General features: G+C 41.2%; 1 protein-coding gene across 1 annotated transcript in view; it reads right to left on the bottom strand.

The window, feature by feature from the left end:
* m1ap (meiosis 1 associated protein) overlaps window positions 1-19,424 on the bottom strand; it is a 55,515-nt gene that overhangs the window by 20,857 nt on the left and 15,234 nt on the right. The window contains exons 5-6 of the mRNA XM_072257016.1: window positions 5,596-5,752; window positions 1,626-1,767 (exon numbers count right to left, since the gene is read on the bottom strand). Coding sequence (XP_072113117.1) covers window positions 1,626-1,767; window positions 5,596-5,752 — 299 coding nt within the window. The remainder of the gene's footprint in view (window positions 1-1,625; window positions 1,768-5,595; window positions 5,753-19,424) is intronic.

Raw genomic sequence — 19,424 nt, 5'->3', positions numbered from 1 at the left:
TAAGCAGGCACTTCAGTGCATTTCCTGATGAAGGGGCTTAGTCTGAAACATCAACCCTTTATTCCTTCCCATATATGCTGCCTGACCTGCTGAGTTCCTCTAGCATTTTAAATGTGTTACTTCTTGTATCATCTTCTGTATTCCTTGTGCAGCCATCTCTTCTCATTGCTGCCATCAGGAAGATGGTATACGAGCCTCAGGACTCACACCACCAGCTACAGAAATGGTTACTACGCCTCAACCATCACGCTCTTGAACCAGAGCGGATAACTTCACTCAACTTCACTCACCCCATCATTGAAATGTTCCCACAACCTATGGACTCACTTTTAAGGACTCTTCATCTCATGGTTCTCGATATTTATTGCTTATATATTTATTATTATTATTATTTCTTCTTTTTGTATTTGCACAGTTTGCTGTGTTCTGCACTCCGGTTGAACACCCTAGTTGGGCGGTCTATCATTGATCCTATTCTGGTTATTATTCTATAGATTTATTGAGTATGCACAAGAAAACGAATCTCAGGATTATATATGGTGACATATGGTATACATACTTTGATAATAAATTTACTTTGAACTTTTATAATCAATACAGAATTAATCCTTAAGAGGCAGATATATTTCTGCTCTAGATCTAGATTAAGAGAGGCGTCAGACAAGGGTTTGTTTTCTCCCCTGATTTAATGTGTACAGTGAAACAATATTACAAAAAAATAAGAGACATCTTGGGAATCAAAGTTGGCGGTGAAAACATCAATAATTTCAGATATGCAGATGACACTGTGTTAATTGCAAGTACGGAGGAAGAACTACAAAACTTAATTGATATAATTGTTGAAGAAAGTGCAAAAATGGGCCTATCTATCAATTGCAAAAAGACAGAATGTATGGTGATATCCAAAAAGAAAGAGAATCCTATCTGCAAGCTGAGAATAAATGAGGAAGACAAGTAAAGAACTTCTGCTAGTTAGGAAGCTGGTTGACATCAGATGGCAGGTGCGACTTGGACATCAAAAGAAGAATAGGGGTGGCAAAAGACACCTCTACGAGAATGAAGAGTATACTGACCAATACTAAACTAAGCATGACAACCCGCCTCAGCGTACTGAAATGGTGTGTTTATCCAGTTATGTTATATGGCTCAGAATGTTGGACAATATCTAGTAACATGAGAAAACGAATTATAACAGCAGAAATGTGGTTTTTGAGGAGGATGCAAAGAATATCATGGACAAAACGAATACCTAACGAGGATGTCATGAACAGAGCAAACACAAAAAGAGAAATAATGTATGAGATCATGAAAAGGAAATATAACTTCATTGGACATGTGATTAGGAAAGAGGGGTTAGAATGCACGGTAACGATGGGAAAGATTGAAGGGAAGAAAGCAAGAGGAAGGCAAAGACAAATGATGATGGAGACAGCAGCCAGTGAATTGGAAATGAATACCAATGAATTAATCCACTTGACCCGAAACAGAAGTGTGTGGGCCATGGCAGTCAAAGCTCAAACTGGGCATGGCACCTGATGATGATGATGGTGATGATATTTCTGTTGCTAATTGAGCTTATTCTCCATTGATAACAAGTGACAATGTTTTCTGATCCTTATTCCTACCTTCAAGGTGTGACAGAGCGCATGGAAGTTTTGGTGGTTTGTTTCCAACTCATCCCAGTCTAGCTTCCAGCAGTTTGTGGGTCTGATGATAAGTGGGAGTCCGTAGAGTATAGATTCACAGACACCATCTGATTTCAGAGCTCTGGAAGGGAATGAGTTTATGAAAGATCTAGGAATCAAGCAAAATTAATCTAAAAGAATTTTTGCATTCATTATCATAACACTGTCTTTGAAAACTTGCAATGAGAGTTGTTCATAGACTCATAAGTACCTTGAAAGAATTGTGAAAAGAGAATAAATGCATTTTCCTTTCCTGATAATGGAACAAGTGGTGCATATTTCTGAAGTGGAAATGTACCCTGAATATCAGTGTACACCTTGCTGGCCATGTGCTTAACATTATGGAAGACTTTAAGTGTGAGTGTTCAGAATATTGTTAAGAGTTTTCTTTTTCTAAATCAGCATTGGTCTCTATGTCCTACTTCTCAAAAAGGGACAACACTAGAAACACGGTGGCACAAGAGACAGCAGGTGCTAGAATTTGGAGAAACTCACGGGTTAAGCAGCATCTGTGGATGCAGAGGTTGTTGACATTTCATGTCATGACTGCATCAGAGCTAAATGCGTGGCAGGGAAGGTAGCCAGTCTTGAATTAAATTGACTTTATTTCTTACATCCTTCACATACATGAGGAGTAAAAATTTTTACATTACGTCGCCATCTAAATGCGCAATGTGCAATCATAGTAATTTATAATAAACAGAACAGTCAATATAACATAGAAATACACTCAAATTAGCATGAGCTAATCAGTCTGATGACCTGGTGGAAGAAGCTGTCCCGGAGTCTATTGGTCCTGGCTTTTATGCTGCAGTACCGTTTCCCGGATGGTAGCAGCTGGAATAGATTGCGGTTGGGGTGACTCGGGTCCCCAATGATCCTTTGGGCCCTTTTTTTTATGGAGGGAAAGATAAAAAAGACTGGTGGATGATAAGCAGAACCAGGTGAGGTGGGGTTATGGGCAGATGGATCCAGGTGGGTCAGGGGGAGCTATGAAACTGAAGCTTACTGGTAATTTGTGGAAGCAGATAAAAAAATAGGCAGATGAAGCTAGTGTGGAGAGAGGAGGGGAATGGTAGAATCTAAGTTGCAAGATGATAAGTGGAAGGTTGATGGACATTTGGAAGTTGGTGCAGGAGGGGAGAGTTAATGTTTGTTAATGTTTATCTTTCCACATACACCCAATGTGTTAGAAACAGCTTCTTCCCCTCCACCCTTAGATTTCTGAACAGTCCATGAACCTCATTATTTTGCTCTCTTTTTGACTATTTAATTATTGTTTAATATTTATTCTCAATGTAATGCATAGTAATTATTATTGTTACGCTGTACTGCTACTGCAAAACAACAAATTTCACAGTATATGACAGTGATAATAAACCTGATTCTGATCTGTCAAAAGATTTTGGTTTTATTTCAGGTTTGTACCATCTACAGCAATTGACTCTCATTGCATTAGTCATGACTCACCCAGCTCATGCTGCTGATTACGAAAGATTATTATCAGTCTAAGTTTCAACACTGAGTTGCATCAAGTGAAACCAGGATGAAAAACAAACGGTTAATATGAGATCTTGGTTTTAAGAGTGACTTAAAGGAGACAAGTTGAAATGGAATCCCATTACTTAGGTTTGTTCATTACGTGCCATGTCGTATGACAAGCATGATCATGGTCTTTCATGACTATGATTGTTCTTGTCAAATTTTTCTGCAGCAGTAGTTTGAAGTAGGGACTGGCAGCTGTTGGTGGACCTCGAAGGGCAGCTGAAGTTCCCCAACCATATTGCAGCCACCACCCTGCGACCAGACATTGTCCTAGTGTCTGAGTCTAATAAGCAAGTGGTGCTGCTGGAGCTGACAGTCCCATGGGAAGATAGCTTGGAGGAGGCCTTTGAAAGGAAGCTCTCCAAGTACGCAGGACTGGTCAGCAACTGTCAGCGGGCTGGATGGAGAGCGAGGTGTCTCCCAGTGGAGGCTGGTTGTAGGGGATTCGTAGCCCATTCTTTAGTTAGAGCCTTCAGCATTTTGGGCATCGAGGGAGAGAGGAAGAGGAGAGCCATCCGCAGTACCACCGATGCGGCAGAGAGGGCCTCAGATGGCTGTGGCTCAAAAGAGGGGAGCCATGGAGTCATGAGTAGCTAGCCATCTGGACACAAGCTGGGGTCTGATCAGCCCCGGCTGGGTCACCTGGAGGAGGTTGTATGATGTTGAAAGACCCGAAACACCCGATGATTCCAGGAACATCACTGAAGATGTGTCCAGAAGCATCAATAGATGTATGTACACAGCTGCCATTGCTTTATTCTGGGCAGTGCCTTTACAAGAAGGGTTACCCCATCCCTTATCAATACTCTTCAGAGGTTGTCTACCCAGCGTCAGTGGTTGCATAACTAAGACGTTGTGCACCAGCTGCTCATACGACTATTTACAACACAAGAGATCATTGTCTTTGCCAATCAAAATAAAGTTAGCCAACTTATGGCACTTTTCAGCTCTCTGTTGGTTGCCTTGCAGATCACATCTTTTCAAGAACATATTGAAGGACTGCTTAAATGTGGTAAGATTTTCTGCCTTTATCATACCTTCAGGCACTGAGTTCCAGACTCCCCTCTGAGTAAAAGTATTTTCCTAATTTCCTTTCTGATCCTTATATCAATTACTTTAAATCCATACCCCTTAGCTTTAGACTGTTCTATTAAAAGAAATATTTTTATAAATTTCCTCATCCCAGGACTCTAACAATTTTTTGCAACTTGACCAGGATTCCCTCTGCTTATGTTCGAAAGGAATCAGCCTTAGCTTATCCAAACTTCCTCACAGCCACAATTTTCTAATCATGTGAATATCTTTGTAAATCTCCTTTCCACCCTCTCCAAAACAATCACATCTTTTGTGTAATATGCTGAAATAAAATAGTCAAACCAAGGCTTAATAGTATTGAACACTATTCCAGCACAACCTCCCTGTTCTTATATTCTTTTCTTTAGGTAAAAAAGGAAACCACCTTGTTTGCATTCTAAATACCTTACTGACCTACTCCACTGTGTTTAAGGGCCTGTGGATATAATCTCCAAACTTTTTCCACACTATTCAATATTCTTGCATTTATTGTATATTTCTTTGGTTTTTGCCCCTAAGACCATAAAACATAAGAGAATTTTTGGCCCATCAAGTCTGCTGTACCATTTCAACTTGGCTATTATTATCCCTCTCAACCCCATTCTCCTGCCTTCTCCCTTTGATGCCCTTATTAAATAAGAACCTATCAACCTCCAATTTAAATATACCCAGTGACTTGACTTCCACAGCTGTCTGCGGCAATTAATTCCACAGATTAACCACACTCTGGATAAAGAAATTCCTCCTTATTTCTGTTCTAAAGGGACATCCTTCCATTCGGATGCTGTGCCTCCCAAAATGTATTACCTCACACCTCTCTGGGTGAAATTCCAACTGGCTTTTTTCTGTCAACTGTTCACATTGTCTGTGTTTTTGTTCAGTCTCCTCCTACTGGGGAAATCATCTGTAATCTTCTTTATCACAGTCCTAAATTTAAATTTATATATACGACATATACGACCGAGAGCAGGGGATTGGTGACATCCTTCCAATCACAAAAGCATCATCAACCATTATCCTTTACTTTGTGTCGCTGACCCAACTCTGTATCCATTTTATCACTCTGTCTTGGATACCACGGGCTCTTGTTGATCTTCTGTTTTGTCTAGCTGGCTTTTGGGATTTAGTCAAAGACCTTCCTGAAAATCATGTTGAATATTTCAGATGCACTCTCCTCATCCACCGTCCTGGTAAATCCTTCAAAGCGTTTTACCTAGAGAAAAGAAGGGCCAAGGCCATAGACTAAACTTAACAGCTAACAAGTTAGTGCTAAGTTCAAACAACTGCGTACTTTATAACTTGGAGTTTGTACTGCAAGGCTCCTGAATTTGTTACTCTGTTAATCTTTTGGAAGTCTTTGAAACTCTCAGTTTTCTCAGTGAAGTCAATTGGTCCAGGAAGGAGGGCAGGACTGATGAGTCGCTCCTGAACATCACATTTCAGGCAAGCTGTATTTGAGGGAAAAGGATAAATCACATTAGACCATGTTATTTTTATATTAGATCAATTTATGATACTTTCTAAAAACATGGGGCCAGCAGCCTCGCAACAGTTAAGAGAATTTGTGGAATTTGTTGCCGCGTGCAGCTGTGGAGGCCAGGTTGTTGGGTGTATTTAAGGCAGAGATTGATAGGTTCTTGATTGGACACAGCATCAGAGGTTATGGGGAGAAGGCCGGGAAATGGGGTTGAGGAGGAGATAGAAAAAAAGATCAGCCATGATTGAATGGCGGAGCAGACTCAATGGGTCAAATGGCCTAATTCTGCTCCTATATCCTATGGTCTTATTATGCTTAATCTGAATAATTCTGATATGCTCACAGTCAAAATGCAAAGCAAACATATAGAAAGCAAGATATAGAACACTGCAGCACACTACAGGCCTCAATGTTGTGCTAACCTTTCGATCTACTCTACGATCGATCTATACTGTACTTCCCTCCCACATAGCTCTCCATTTTTCTTTCATCCATGTGCCTACCTGAGAGTCCCTTAAGTGTCTCTAATGCAACTGCTCTGCCATTCCATCATACCCACTTTGAAAATGAAGTCCAAGTATCTTGGATTTAAATGTTTTTAGAATGCTAGCTTTTCTTTCTTTCTTTTTAAATCTTTTTATTAATTTTTCCAGGATTATAAACAAAATAACAATGTTGATACAAACAGAATGGAATAATCTTATTGTTGATGAACATATACAGAAAAAATTTCAGATAACACAGGTATAGTAGACTTCCAAACTCACGATATAATTAACCATAGAAAAAAAGAAATAAAAAGAAAAAAAAATACAAAGAAACCACCCCCCCAAAAAACAAAAAAAAGAACTAAATACTAAACCCCAAAAAAAAAGCAAACAGAACAAAACAAGGCTAGACCAATATCTTAAATCGAACAGGTTCAGTAATGTCGTCAACTCGGCTCCTCTATTCATATATTTTAAGTTAATACAATGGATTCAAAAAGGTCGAATGCTAGCTTTACAAGGCAAATTTATCACAAAGGAGATCAATCTATAATGGAAAATACTTAAACTGCAGATGATTAAATCTGAAATAACCTGAAACTTAACATCAGTAAGACCAAGGTGTTGATTGTGGACAGGAAGGGGAAGTTGAGGGAGCACACACCGGTCCTTATTGAAGGTTCAGAAGCGGAAAGGGTGAGCAGTTTCAAGTTCTTGGGTGTCAGCATCTCTGAAATCTATCCTGGACCCAACATATTGATGCAATTACAAAGAAGGCACCAGTGGCTATATTTTATTCGGAGTTTGAGGAAATTTGGTACGTCACCACAGACTAGCAAATTTCTACAAATGTACCATGGAGGGCATTCTAATGGATTGCATCACTAACTATGGAAGCACCACTGCACAGGATTGGAAAAAGCTGCAAAGGGCTGTAGACTTAGCCCACCACTTTCAACACCTCCCCCTACCCCCGCCATCGAGGACAGCTTCAAAAAGCAATGTCTCAAAAAGGCAGAATCAATCATTAAGGACACCCAGGACACGCCTTCTTCTAATTACTACCATCAGAAGGAAACATAGAAAACCTACAGCACAATACAGGCCCTTCGACGCACAATGCTGTGCCAAAATTACCAAGGGTTACCCTTAGCCCTCTATTTTTCTAAGCTCCATGTACTTATCCAAGAGTCTCTTAAAAGACCCTATTGTATCTACCTCCACCACCGTCACCGGCAGCCCATTCCACGCACTCACCATTCTCTGCATAAAAAACTTACCTCTGACATCTCCTTTGTACCTACTTCCAAGCACCTTAAAACTGTGTCCTCTTGTGCTAGCCATTTCGGCCCTGGGAAAATCCTCTGACTATACACACGATCAATGCCTCTCATGATCTTGTACACCTCTATCAGGTCACCTCTCATCCTCCGTCACTCCAAAGAGAAAAGGCCGAGTTCACTCAACATTCTTGTAAATCTCCTCTGCTCCTTTTCTATAGTTTCCACATCTTTCCTGTAGTGAGGCGACCAGAACTGAGCACAGTACTCCAAGTGGGGTCTGACCAGGGTCCTATATAACTGTAACATTACCTCTCGGCTCCTGAACTCAATCCCACAGTTGATGAAGGTCAATACACCGTATGCCTTCTTAACCACACAGTCAACCTGCGCAGCAGCTTTAAGTGTCCTATGGACTCAGACCCCAAGATCCCTCTGATCCTCCACACCTGCCAAGAGTCTTACCATTAATACTATATTCTGCCATCATATTTGACCTACCAAAATGAACCACCTCACACTTATCTGGGTTGAACTCCATCTTCCACTTCTCAGCCCAGTCTTGCATCCTATCAGTGTCCCACTGTAACCTCTGACAGCCCTCCACACTATCCACAACACCTACAACCTTTGTGTCATCAGCAAATTTACTAACCCATCCTTTAACTACACTGGTCCAATGAAATAATGGCCACGCATCATACAGATGTCCTTGAAGATTTATTTTTATCTCTCTCTCTCTTTCTTCAGCAGACACCGTGAAAACTACAAGAAAATAAAAGACATAAAAGGTTTGAAACATACATCTCCCAGTCTTTTAAAGTCTCTCAAGCTAGTGTCCACCGATAAACAGGCCCAAAACACATCGGCACAACAGAAGAGTGCTGAAATCAAATAAAATCACTAAAAACGTATCACACTGTCCATGTAAAGGCACATCAATGACATTATATACAATATAAAACAAATAAAAACAATTACCATCTGTGCCTCTTGGATCACATGCAGAATGAGGTTATTTTAGAGCCAGGTGTCTTTCTCTGCTTCCATGTTGGTTCTGACCCATAATGCCGCAGTCATGCTCTTATTGGAGCATATCCTAAGTTGCTGCCTGAAGGCGTTGAGGGAAGGGCGATACCGCTGGCGCCATGACCAAGTCCTAAGGTCTATGGCGGACGCACTCAGCACAGCAATTCAAGACAGCAAAAATCAGCACACTCCTGAACAGTCCCTCACCCTTATTAGAGCGGGGAGAAGGCTCAACATCGGGCTAGCTCCTCGGGAGGGCTTCTTGCCGCTGCACGAGACTGGCAGCTCCAAGTCGACCTGCGGAGGCAGCTCAAGTTCCCAGAGAATATCGCAACCACTCCACTCCGCCCGGACATGGTGTTAATATCGGAGTCTACTAGGCAAGTGGTCCCGCTGGAACTTACTGTCCCCTGGGAAGACCAGATTGAAGAGACCAACGAGCACAAGAGGGCTAGATACACAGATCTTGTTGCAGAATGCTGAAGCGATGGCTGGAGAGCTTGCTGTGAGCCAGTCGAAGTTGGGTGCCGAGGCTTTGCTGGTCATTCATTACAGCAGACTCTAAAACTCCTTGGAGTTAAAGGACTGCAATGCAAGAACATTCTGGAGGCTGCTGAAAAGGCCTCATGAGTTAGTGCGCCACTTGGACACAAGTCGGGGGCTGATCACCCCCAGCTGGGTTGCCCAGTTGAGGTTGTCTGATGATTAAAGACCCGAAACACCCTATGAACCCGGGTTCATCACTGAAGATGTGTCCAAGTAGCACCAGAAGGTGTATTCTACAACTGCCTCTCCAAATGTTCATAAATCCTGCCTCTCAGGATCTTCTCCATCAACATGAAAGGAAACAGAGAGTGGGAATAAAGGGATCCTATTCTAGTTGGCTGTAGTTACCAGTGGTGTTCCACAGGGGTCTGTGTTGGGGCCGCTTCTTTTTACGTTGTACATCAATGATTTGGATTATGGAATAGATGGCTTTGTGGCTTAGTTTGCTGATGATACGAAGATAGGTGGAGGGGCCGGTAGTGCTGAGGAAACAGAGAGTCTGCAGAGAGACTTGGATAGATTAGAAGAATGGGCAAAGAAGTGGCAAATGAAATATAATGTTGGAAAGTGTACAGTTATGCACTTTGGCAGAAGAAATAAATGGGCAGACTATTATTTAAATGGGGAGAGAATTCAAAGTTCTGAGATGCAATGGGACTTGGGAGCCCTCGTACAGGATACACTTAAGGTTAACCTCCAGGTTGTGTTGGTGGTGAAGAAGGCGAATGCAATGTTGGCATTCATTTCTAGAGGAATAGAGTATAGGAGCAGGGATGTGATGTTGAGGCTCTATAAGCTGCTGGTGAGACCTCACTTGGAGTACTGTGGGCAGTTTTGGTCTCCTTATTTAAGAAAGGATGTGCTGACGTTGTAGAGGGTACAGAGAAGATTCACTAGAATGATTCTGGGAATGAGAGGGTTAACATATGAGGAACGTTTGTCCACTCTTAAACTGTGTTCCTTGGAGATAATGAAGAATGAGGGGGAACCTCACAGAAACATTTTGAATATTGAACGGCATGGACAGAGTGGATGTGGCAAAATTGTTTCCTATGGTGGGGGAGTCTAGTACGAGAGGGCATGACTTAACGATTGAAGGGCGCCCATTCAGAACAGAGATGTGAAGAAACTTTTTTAGCCAGAGGGTGATGAATCTGTGGAATTTGTTGCCACGGGCGGCAGTGGAGGCCAAGTCACTGGGTGTATTTAAGGCAGAGATTGATAGGTATCTGAGTAGCCAGGGCATCAAAGGTTATGGTGAGAAGGCAGGGGAGTGGGACTAAATGGGAGAATGGATCAGCTCATGATAAACGGCAGAGTAGACTCAATGGGCCGAATGGCCAACTTCTGCTCCTTTGTCTTATGGTTTAACATACCAACCCCTGAAATAAGACTCACTAGTCTATAATTTGCTGGGCTATCTCTACTCCCTTTCTTGAATAAGGGAACAACATCTGCAACCCTCCAATCCTCCGGAACCATTCCCATCCCCATTAATGATGCAAAGATCATTGCCAGAGGCTCAGCAATCTCCTCCCTCACCTCCCACAGTAGCCTGGGGTATATCTGGTCCGGTCCCGGTGACTTATCCAACTTGATGCTTTCCAAAAGCTCCAGGACATCCTCTTTCTTAATGTATATATGCTCAAGCTTTTCAGTACACTGTAAGTCTTCCCTACAATTGCTAAGGTCCTTTTCCGTAGTGAATACTGAAGCAAAGTATTCATTAAGTACCTCTGCCACCTCCTCCAGTTCCATACAGGAGGTACAGGAGCCTGAAGGCACACACTCAATGTTTTAGGAACAGCTTCATCCCCTCCACCATCAGATTTCTGAATAGTCAACAAACCCATGTACACTACCTCACTATTTTTGAGCTCTGCTGGAAGAACTCAAGTAGTCAAGCAGCATCTGTAGAAAGAGAAACTTGTCAATGTTCTGGTCAATAACCCTTCCTGTGAACAGGGGAGAGGAGTGCAGGTGAGGGTTTGTAGTGAAGAGGTTAGTTTTCAAAGCAGAGCTGAGAAATGAGAAGGGGGAATATGGGACTAAAGACAAAAGCCTGCACTGGAGAGAGGTTAAGACAGATCAGGTGATAGAGAGCATATGCAGTGACTGATAGCAAGACATTTTAAAGAAATGGGATGAAAAAGGAGCATAAACAAAATGAGAAATGGTGAAAGAACAACCTATGTGAAACTGGAGAATTCAATGTTCCTTCCAGAGGGTTGCTAAATGCTTGGAAGAGCTCGTCAGAAGAAGCAGTGGAGGCAGCTGCAAGCAGAAAGATCAGATTAGGAGTGGGACAACAGTTAAGGTGCTGCATTCTGCAGGGATACAGAACTTGTAAAGTCCATCGCTTTTGCTGCCAGTTTCGATCTTGCCTCGCATTCCCATCACCCATTTCTGACATTTCCCTTCTTGGCCTTGTTGTGGCCCTTGCACTTTGTATACTTGCATTGCACTTTCTCTGTAACTGTAAAAGTATATTATGTATTCTGTTTTTCTTTTTACTACCTCAATGTACTTAAGCATGGAATGATTTCTATGGATGGCACGCAAACAGAAAGCTTCATATTCTATGTTACAATAATAATAAACCAGACGAAACCAAACCAAACCACCTTCATATAGGTTTTTGTCTTACAGCTTACTCCTCCACCAGTTTTTATTTGAAAACTTTACACTCTTCACTCTCTCCCCAATTCCAAGGAAGGGTCACTGACCAAAAACATTGACGGGTTTCTCATCCACAATGCTGAATTCATGCTATAGTTGTGTAAAGGTGATTCTATTGTGTTTCTTATACTTACTGTGATTGCCCACAAGAAAATGAATCTCAGGGTTATATATGTTTACATATATGTACTTTGATAATAAATATACCTTGAACTTTGAATTGAATTTTGTACTTTGGGCAGCACAGTTTTCGGAAGGACATACTGAACCTATAGTGGATACTCAGTGTAATATTGGGGACTCAAGTAAATTTAGCTATAAGTTTTTCAATTCCTCCTGTCACATATATACCCTGTTGGGTACAGTAAAAGAGTACCAACATCACAAATTAAATCTTACAAAGGTATAATCTATCCTTCATTTTTAGTATCCTTCATCAAGAAATTTTCCTCTGATATCTGTCCTGTCCAGCTGGATGGGGCTATATTCTGGTTTCAATCATAAATGGCATTTCATTCCACTTTTGCACTGTAACCGCTGGTGTCCCTCGAGGGAGTTTTTTCTCTATTACTGATGCACACACTGCCCAACTCTCACCCTAAAATTAACACCTGACTGAGCCTAGATGTCCACCAACTTAATATGAACAGATCAACAACATCAAAGCCATCTGATTCAACTCTCATAAATAACTAAAGTGGTGCTAGAAAATTTGTGAACCCTGTAAAATTTGCTCAACTTCTGTATAAATATGACCTAAAATGTGAACAGATCTTCACACGTCTTAAAACTAGATAAAGAGAACCCAATTAAATACCACAGAAAACTTTATATTTGTTCACTTATTTATTGAGAAAAATGATGCAATATTACATGTATTTGGACAAAGCATGTGAACCGCTGGGGTAACACCTTCTACAAAAGCTATTTGGAGTCAGGTGTTCCAGTCAATGAGATGAGATTGGAGGTGTGGGTTGCCCTATAAAAAAGTCAGGTTACTGCCTGCTCTTCTTAAGAAAAATCTGTTTATGTACACTATGCCTCGATCAAAACAACTTTCAAAGGATCTTAGAAAAAGAACTGTTGAGGTGCATAAAGCTGGAAAAGGCTACAAAAGCATTTATAAAGAACTGAGTGTTCATCAGTCCACAGTAAGAGAAATTGTCTACAAATGGAGGAAGCTCAGTACTGTTGCTCCTCTCCCTAGGAGTGGGCATCCTGCAAAGATCACAACAACAGCACAAGGTGCAATGCTGAAGAGGTGAGAAAGAATCCAAGGGTAACAGCAAAAGACCTGCAGAAATCTCTTTAACTTGATAAAGTCTCTGTTCATGTGTCCACCGTAAGAAAAGCAAGGAACAAGAATGGCGTTCATGGGCGGGTACCATGGAGGAAACCACTGCTCTCCTAAAAAAGAACATTGCTGCACACTTCAAGTTTGCAAAAGACCACTTGGATATTCTACAACACTTCTGGGACAATGTTCTGTGGATAGATGAGACAAAAGTTGAACTCTTTGGCAGAAATGCACATTGCTATGTTTGGAGGAAAAAGGGCACTGCACACCAGCACCAAAACCTCAAACCCAACTGTGAAGTATGGTGGATGGAGCATCATGATATGGGTCTACTTTGCTGCCTCAGAGCCTGGACAGCTTGCAATCATTGAGGGCACAATGAATTCAAAATGGTATCAAGACATTTTACAGGAAAATGTCAGGGTAGCAGTCTGCCACCTGAAGCTTAATAGAAGTTGGATAATGCAAAAAGACAATGATCCAAAAGACAAGAGTAAATCAACAACAGAATGGCTTCAAAAGAAGAAAATTTGTGTTTTGGAATGGCTGAGTCAAAGTCCTGACCTTAATCCTAAATGCCATAGAAATGTTGTGGAAGGACCTAAAGCAAGCAGTTCATGCAAGGAAGCCAACATCTCAGAGTTGAAGCAGTTTTCTACGGAGGAATGGCCTAAAATTCCTCCAAGCCGATGTGTAGGACTGATCAATAGTCACTGGAAACATTTGGTTGAAGTTATTGCTGTATATGGGGGTCATACCAGTTACCGAAAGCAAAGGTTCACATACTTTTTCCAACAAATACATTGAATTGACTTTACATACATGTAATATTGGACCATTTTTCTCAATAAATAAATGAGCAAGTATCATGTTTATTGTGTTATTTATTTAATTTGGGTCTCTTTACCTAGCTTTAAGATTTATGTGAAGATCTGATCATATTTTAGGTCATATTTATGTAGAAATAGAAAAAATTTTACAGCATTCACAAACTTTCTAGCACCATTGTAGATATCTTCAGATTTCTCCCACTTTGGCCTCATGTACTTTGGTGCATAAAAAAATTAACTGCCATGAACACAAGCGATTCTGCGGGTTCTGCAAATCCAGAGCAACATATAAAATGCCAAATGCAGATACCTGGGATCCTCATGCCCATGACAGTCCATTCATCTCTATTACAACTTCAGCGAAAGCTCTGAAGAGTGGTTCTTCCTGTGTGTACTAAGACCCTCATCTCAAGTTCATCAAACTTCAAAGTAAATTTATTATCAAAGTACATAAATGTCACCATATACAACCTTGAGATTCATTTTCCTGTGGATGTATTCAGCAAATCTATGGAATAGTAACCATAACAGGATCAATGAAAGGCCAACCAGAGTGCAGAAGAGGACAAACTGCGCAAATGCAAATATAAACAAATATCAATAAATAATGAGAACATGATATAATGAGGTAAAGCGTCTTTAAAGTGAGATCATTGGTTGAGGGAATATCTGAATTGATGGGCTAGTAAGTGCAGTTATCCCCTTTTGTTAAAGAGCCTGACGGTTGAGGGATAGTAACTGTTCTTGAACCTGGTGGTGTGAGTCTTGCGGCTCTTGTACCTTCTACCTGATGGTAGTAGCTCCATTCATGCTGAGCTCCATTGACTTCCAGGTGCCTTCTTGGCTTAATTTTGTATTTATCTCCATGTTTTCCTCAAGCATAGCAGTCCAGTAAAAATACCCTTTCTTTCACTTCCTATATCCACCATTAGATTATCAGTATGCTGGTGTTTCTTGAATATAATGAGCACCTTGGAAAGATATGATACTTTTGTAAGACTAAGGATTTTGCAATTTACCTCTATGTCTCCTAATATGGAAATGCTTTCATTTTCATATACAGTAGTTAACTAGTGACCTATCATTAATTGTCCACTGGGTGGCAGTAAGACTGTATTGTGTTGCAGTGTGCTTATTCCTTAAATGAACAGTGTGAATGGAACAGTTTTATTCTGACCCCAAAAGTTCTTCCAATTTTCAAGGGCTTCTAAGAACTAGTTGCGGTAAATTGTTGGATACCTCTGCACTAAAACTAGCTGCACATGCAGAGGATCAGACAAATAGCAAAATAATAAAGAGCTACAGGGTCCTATTTAATGCAGGGGTTCAAGTTTTTGGATCATTGGGACCTCTGTTGGCGCAGGTGTGACCTGTACAAAAAGGATGGGTTACACTTGAATCCTAGGGGGACCAATATCCTGGCGGGGAGATTTGCGAGGGCTACTGAGATGACTAGAATGGTTGGGGGGTGGGAATCAAATTAAAAAAACTAGGAGAAACGAGGTTAGTTCACAACAGGGGGATGGGAACAAGTGCAGAGAGACAGAGGGGTGTAAAATGAGGGTAGAAGCAAAAAGTAGTAAGGTGAAAAGTAAAAGTGGCAGGCTGGCAAATCCAGGGCAAAAATCAAAAAGGGCCACTTTTCAACATAATTGTATAAGGGCTAAGACTGTTGTAAAAGCGAGCCTGAAGGCTTTGTGTGTCAATGCAAGGAGCATTCGTAACAAGGTGGATGAATTAAAAGTGCAGCTTGTTATTAATGAATATGATATAGTTGGGATCACAGAGACATGGCTCCAGGGTGACCAAGGATGGGAGCTCAACATTCAGGGATATTCAATATTCAGGAGGGATAGACCTGAAAGAAAAGGAGGTGGGGTAGCATTGCTGGTTAGAGAGTAGATTAATGCAATATAAAGGAAGGACATTAGCCAGGAGGATGTGGAATTGATATGGGTAGAGCTGCATAACACTAAGGGGCAGAAAACATTGGTGGGAGTTGTGTACAGGCCACCTAACAGTAGTAGTGAGGTTGGGGATGGTATTAAACAGGAAATTAGAAATGCGTGCAATAAAGGAACAGCAGTTATAATGGGTGACTTCAATCTACATATAGATTGGGTGAACCAAATTGGTAAGGGTGCTGAGGAAGAGGATTTCTTGGAATGTATGCGGGATGGTTTTTTGAACCAACATGTTGAGGAACCAACTAGAGAGCAGGCTATTCTAGACTGGGTATTGAGCAATGAGGAAGGGTTAATTAGCAATCTTGTCGTGAGAGGCCCCTTGGGTAAGAGTGACCATAATATGGTGGAATTCTTCATTAAGATGGAGAGTGACATAGTTAATTCAGAAACAAAGGTTCTGAACTTAAAGAAGGGTAACTTTGAAGGTATGAGACGTGAATTAGCTAAGATAGACTGGCAAATGACACTTAAAGGGTTGACGGTGGATATGCAATGGCAAGCATTTAAAGATCGCATGGATGAACTACAACAATTGTTCATCCCAGTTTGGCAAAAGAATAAATCAGGGAAGGTAGTGCACCCGTGGCTGACAAGGGAAATTAGGGATAGTATCAATTCCAAAGAAGAAGCATACAAATTAGCCAGAAAAAGTGGCTCACCTGAGGAGTGGGAGAAATTCAGAGTCCAGTGGAGGAGGACAAAAGGCTTAATTAGGAAAGGGAAAAAAGATTATGAGAGAAAACTGGCAGGGAACATAAAAACTGACTGTGAAAGCTTTTATAGATATGTGAAAAGAAAAAGATTGGTTAAGACAAATGTAGGTTTCCTACGGACAGAAACAGGTGAATTGATTATGGGGAGCAAGGACATGGCAGACCAGTTGAATAACTGCTTTGGTTCTGTCTTCACTAAGGAGGACATAAATAATCTTCCGGAAATAGTAGGGGACAGAGGGTCCAGTGAGATGGAGGAACTGAGGGAAATGCATGTTAGTAGGGAAGTGGTGTTAGGTAAATTGAAGGGATTAAAGGCAGATAAATCCCCAGGGCCAGATGGTCTGTATCCCAGATTGCTTAAGGAAGTAGCCCAAGAAATAGTGGATGCATTAGTGATAATTTTTCAAAACTCTTTAGATTCTGGGCTAGTTTCTGAGGATTGGAGGGTGGGTAATGTAACCCCACTTTTTAAAAAAGGTGGGAGAGAGAAACCGGGGAACTATAGACTGGTTAGCCTAACATCGGTGGTGGGGAAAATGCTAGAGTCAGTTATCAAAGATGTGATAACAGCACATTTGGAAAGCAGTGAAATCATCGGACAAAGTCAGCATGGATTTGTGAAAGGAAAATCATGTCTGACGAATCTCATAGAATTTTTTGGGGATGTAACTAGTAGAGTGGATAGGGGAGAACCAGTGGATGTGGTATATTTGGATTTTCAAAAGGTTTTTGACAAGGTCCCACACAGGAGATTAGTGTGCAAACTTAAAGCACATGGTATTGGGGGTAAGGTATTGACGTGGATTGAGAATTGGTTGGCAGACAGGAAGCAAAGAATGGGAATAAACGGGACCTTTTCAGAATGGCAGGCAGTAACTAGTGGGGTACCGCAAGGCTCAGTGCTGGGACCCCAGTTGTTTACAATATATATTAATGATTTAGACGAGGGAATTAAATGCAGCATCTCCAAGTTTGCAGATGACACGAAGCTGGGTGGCAGTGTTAGCTGTGAGGAGGTTGCTAAGAGGATGCAGGGTGACTTGGATAGGTTAGGTGAGTGGGCAAATTCATGGCAGATGCAATTTAATGTGGATAAATGTGAGGTTATCCACTTTGGTGGCAAAAACAAGAAAACAGATTATTATTTGAATGGTGGCCGATTGGGAAAAGGGGAGGTGCAACGAGACCTGGGTGCCATTATACACCAGTCATTGAAAGTGGGTATGCAGGTACAGCAAGCGGTGAAAAAGGCGAATGGTATGCTGGCATTCATAGCAAGAGGATTCGAATACAGGAGCAGGGAGGTACTACTGCAGTTGTACAAGGCCTTGGTGAGACCACAGCTGGAGTACTGTGTGCAGTTTTGGTCCCCTAATCTGAGGAAAGACATCCTTGCCATAGAGGAAGTACAAAGAAGGTTCACCAAATTGATTCCTGGGATGGCAGGACTTTCATATGATGAAAGACTGGATCGACTAGGCTGATATTCGTTGGAATTTAGAGGATTGAGCGGGGATCTTATTGAAATGTATAAGATCCTAAAGGGATTGGACAGGCTAGATGCAGGAAGATTGTTCCTGATTTTGGGGAAGTCCAGAACAAGTGGTCACAGTTTGAGGATAAAAGGAAAGCCTTTTAGGACCGAGATTAGGAAAAACTTCTTCACACAGAGAGTGGTGAATCTGTGGAATTCTCTGCCACAGGAAACAGTTGAGACCAGTTCATTGACTATAGGGATCCCTATAGCCCTTGTGGCTATAGGGATCAGGGGGCATGGAGGGAAGGCTGGTACAGGGCTTCTGAGTTGGATGATCAGCCATGATCATACTGAATGGCGGTGCAGGCTCGAAGGACCGAATGGCCTACTCCTGCGCCTATTTTCTATGTTTCTATGCAACACACACAAAATGCTGGAGGAACCCAGCAGGCCAGGCAGCATCTATGGAAAAGAGCAAACAGTCGACATTTCAGGCTGTGACCCTTCTTTCAGTAGGTCCTGATGAAGGGTCTTGGCCTGAAACATCAAATGTTTGCTCTTTTCCATAGATGCTACCTGACCTGCTGAGTTCCTTTACCATTTTATGTGTGTTGCTTTGGATTTCCAGCATTTGCAGATTTTCTCATGTTTGTGACAGGGTCCTATTTATTTTTAATAGCCATTGAAAAGGTGTAAAATTAAAATAAAACTTAATTGACATCAATTATATTTATTATTCTAATCCCACATATAGCTACAGCGTCCCAGTCTTTCACCACAGGTGTTAAGAATAGCATTAATATTTTTGTACTAATTGGTTCTGCCTGGTTGGACAATTAGCTTTAAAGGTTAGGGATATCAGGGTAATCAGCACCATCCTATTCATATGAAGTCATGGTGTAAGCAAGTTTCCCTTTACAATGATTTTATTTTAATGATTGCAAACCTATGAAAGCAACACCTGGAAGTTGCTTTGAGCTAGTTAGATGGTTTAGACATGTTGTGTACCCCTGTGCTTACAACAAATTAAGTAATGTGCTATTGTACTCTCTAGCTTTGAATACAGCTGCAGTTTATTAGATTAATAGTCACCTGTTGAGATCTTTCTGTGGAGCTCCACAGTTAATAAGGAGTTTCTTGTACTGAAGACAGTTACAATAGGCATTAATTCTTTTCTTGTTAGATATGCATTCAGTGTGAAAGGTGGAAATTTTATAGCCAGTTTATTTCGAACTGTACACAATTTCTAAAATTGTCTGCTGAACAAAGTTTAAGTTATGTAAAGTCACTGCATTCTGAAACGAGATTGCTCTTCACTTTAAAAATAACACAAC

This window comes from Mobula birostris, chromosome 4 (genome assembly GCF_030028105.1).
Source record: "Mobula birostris isolate sMobBir1 chromosome 4, sMobBir1.hap1, whole genome shotgun sequence".
Lineage (NCBI taxonomy): Eukaryota > Metazoa > Chordata > Chondrichthyes > Myliobatiformes > Myliobatidae > Mobula > Mobula birostris.
Note: the sequence above shows the minus strand (reverse complement) of the source record. Positions and strands in the feature narration are given on the sequence as shown.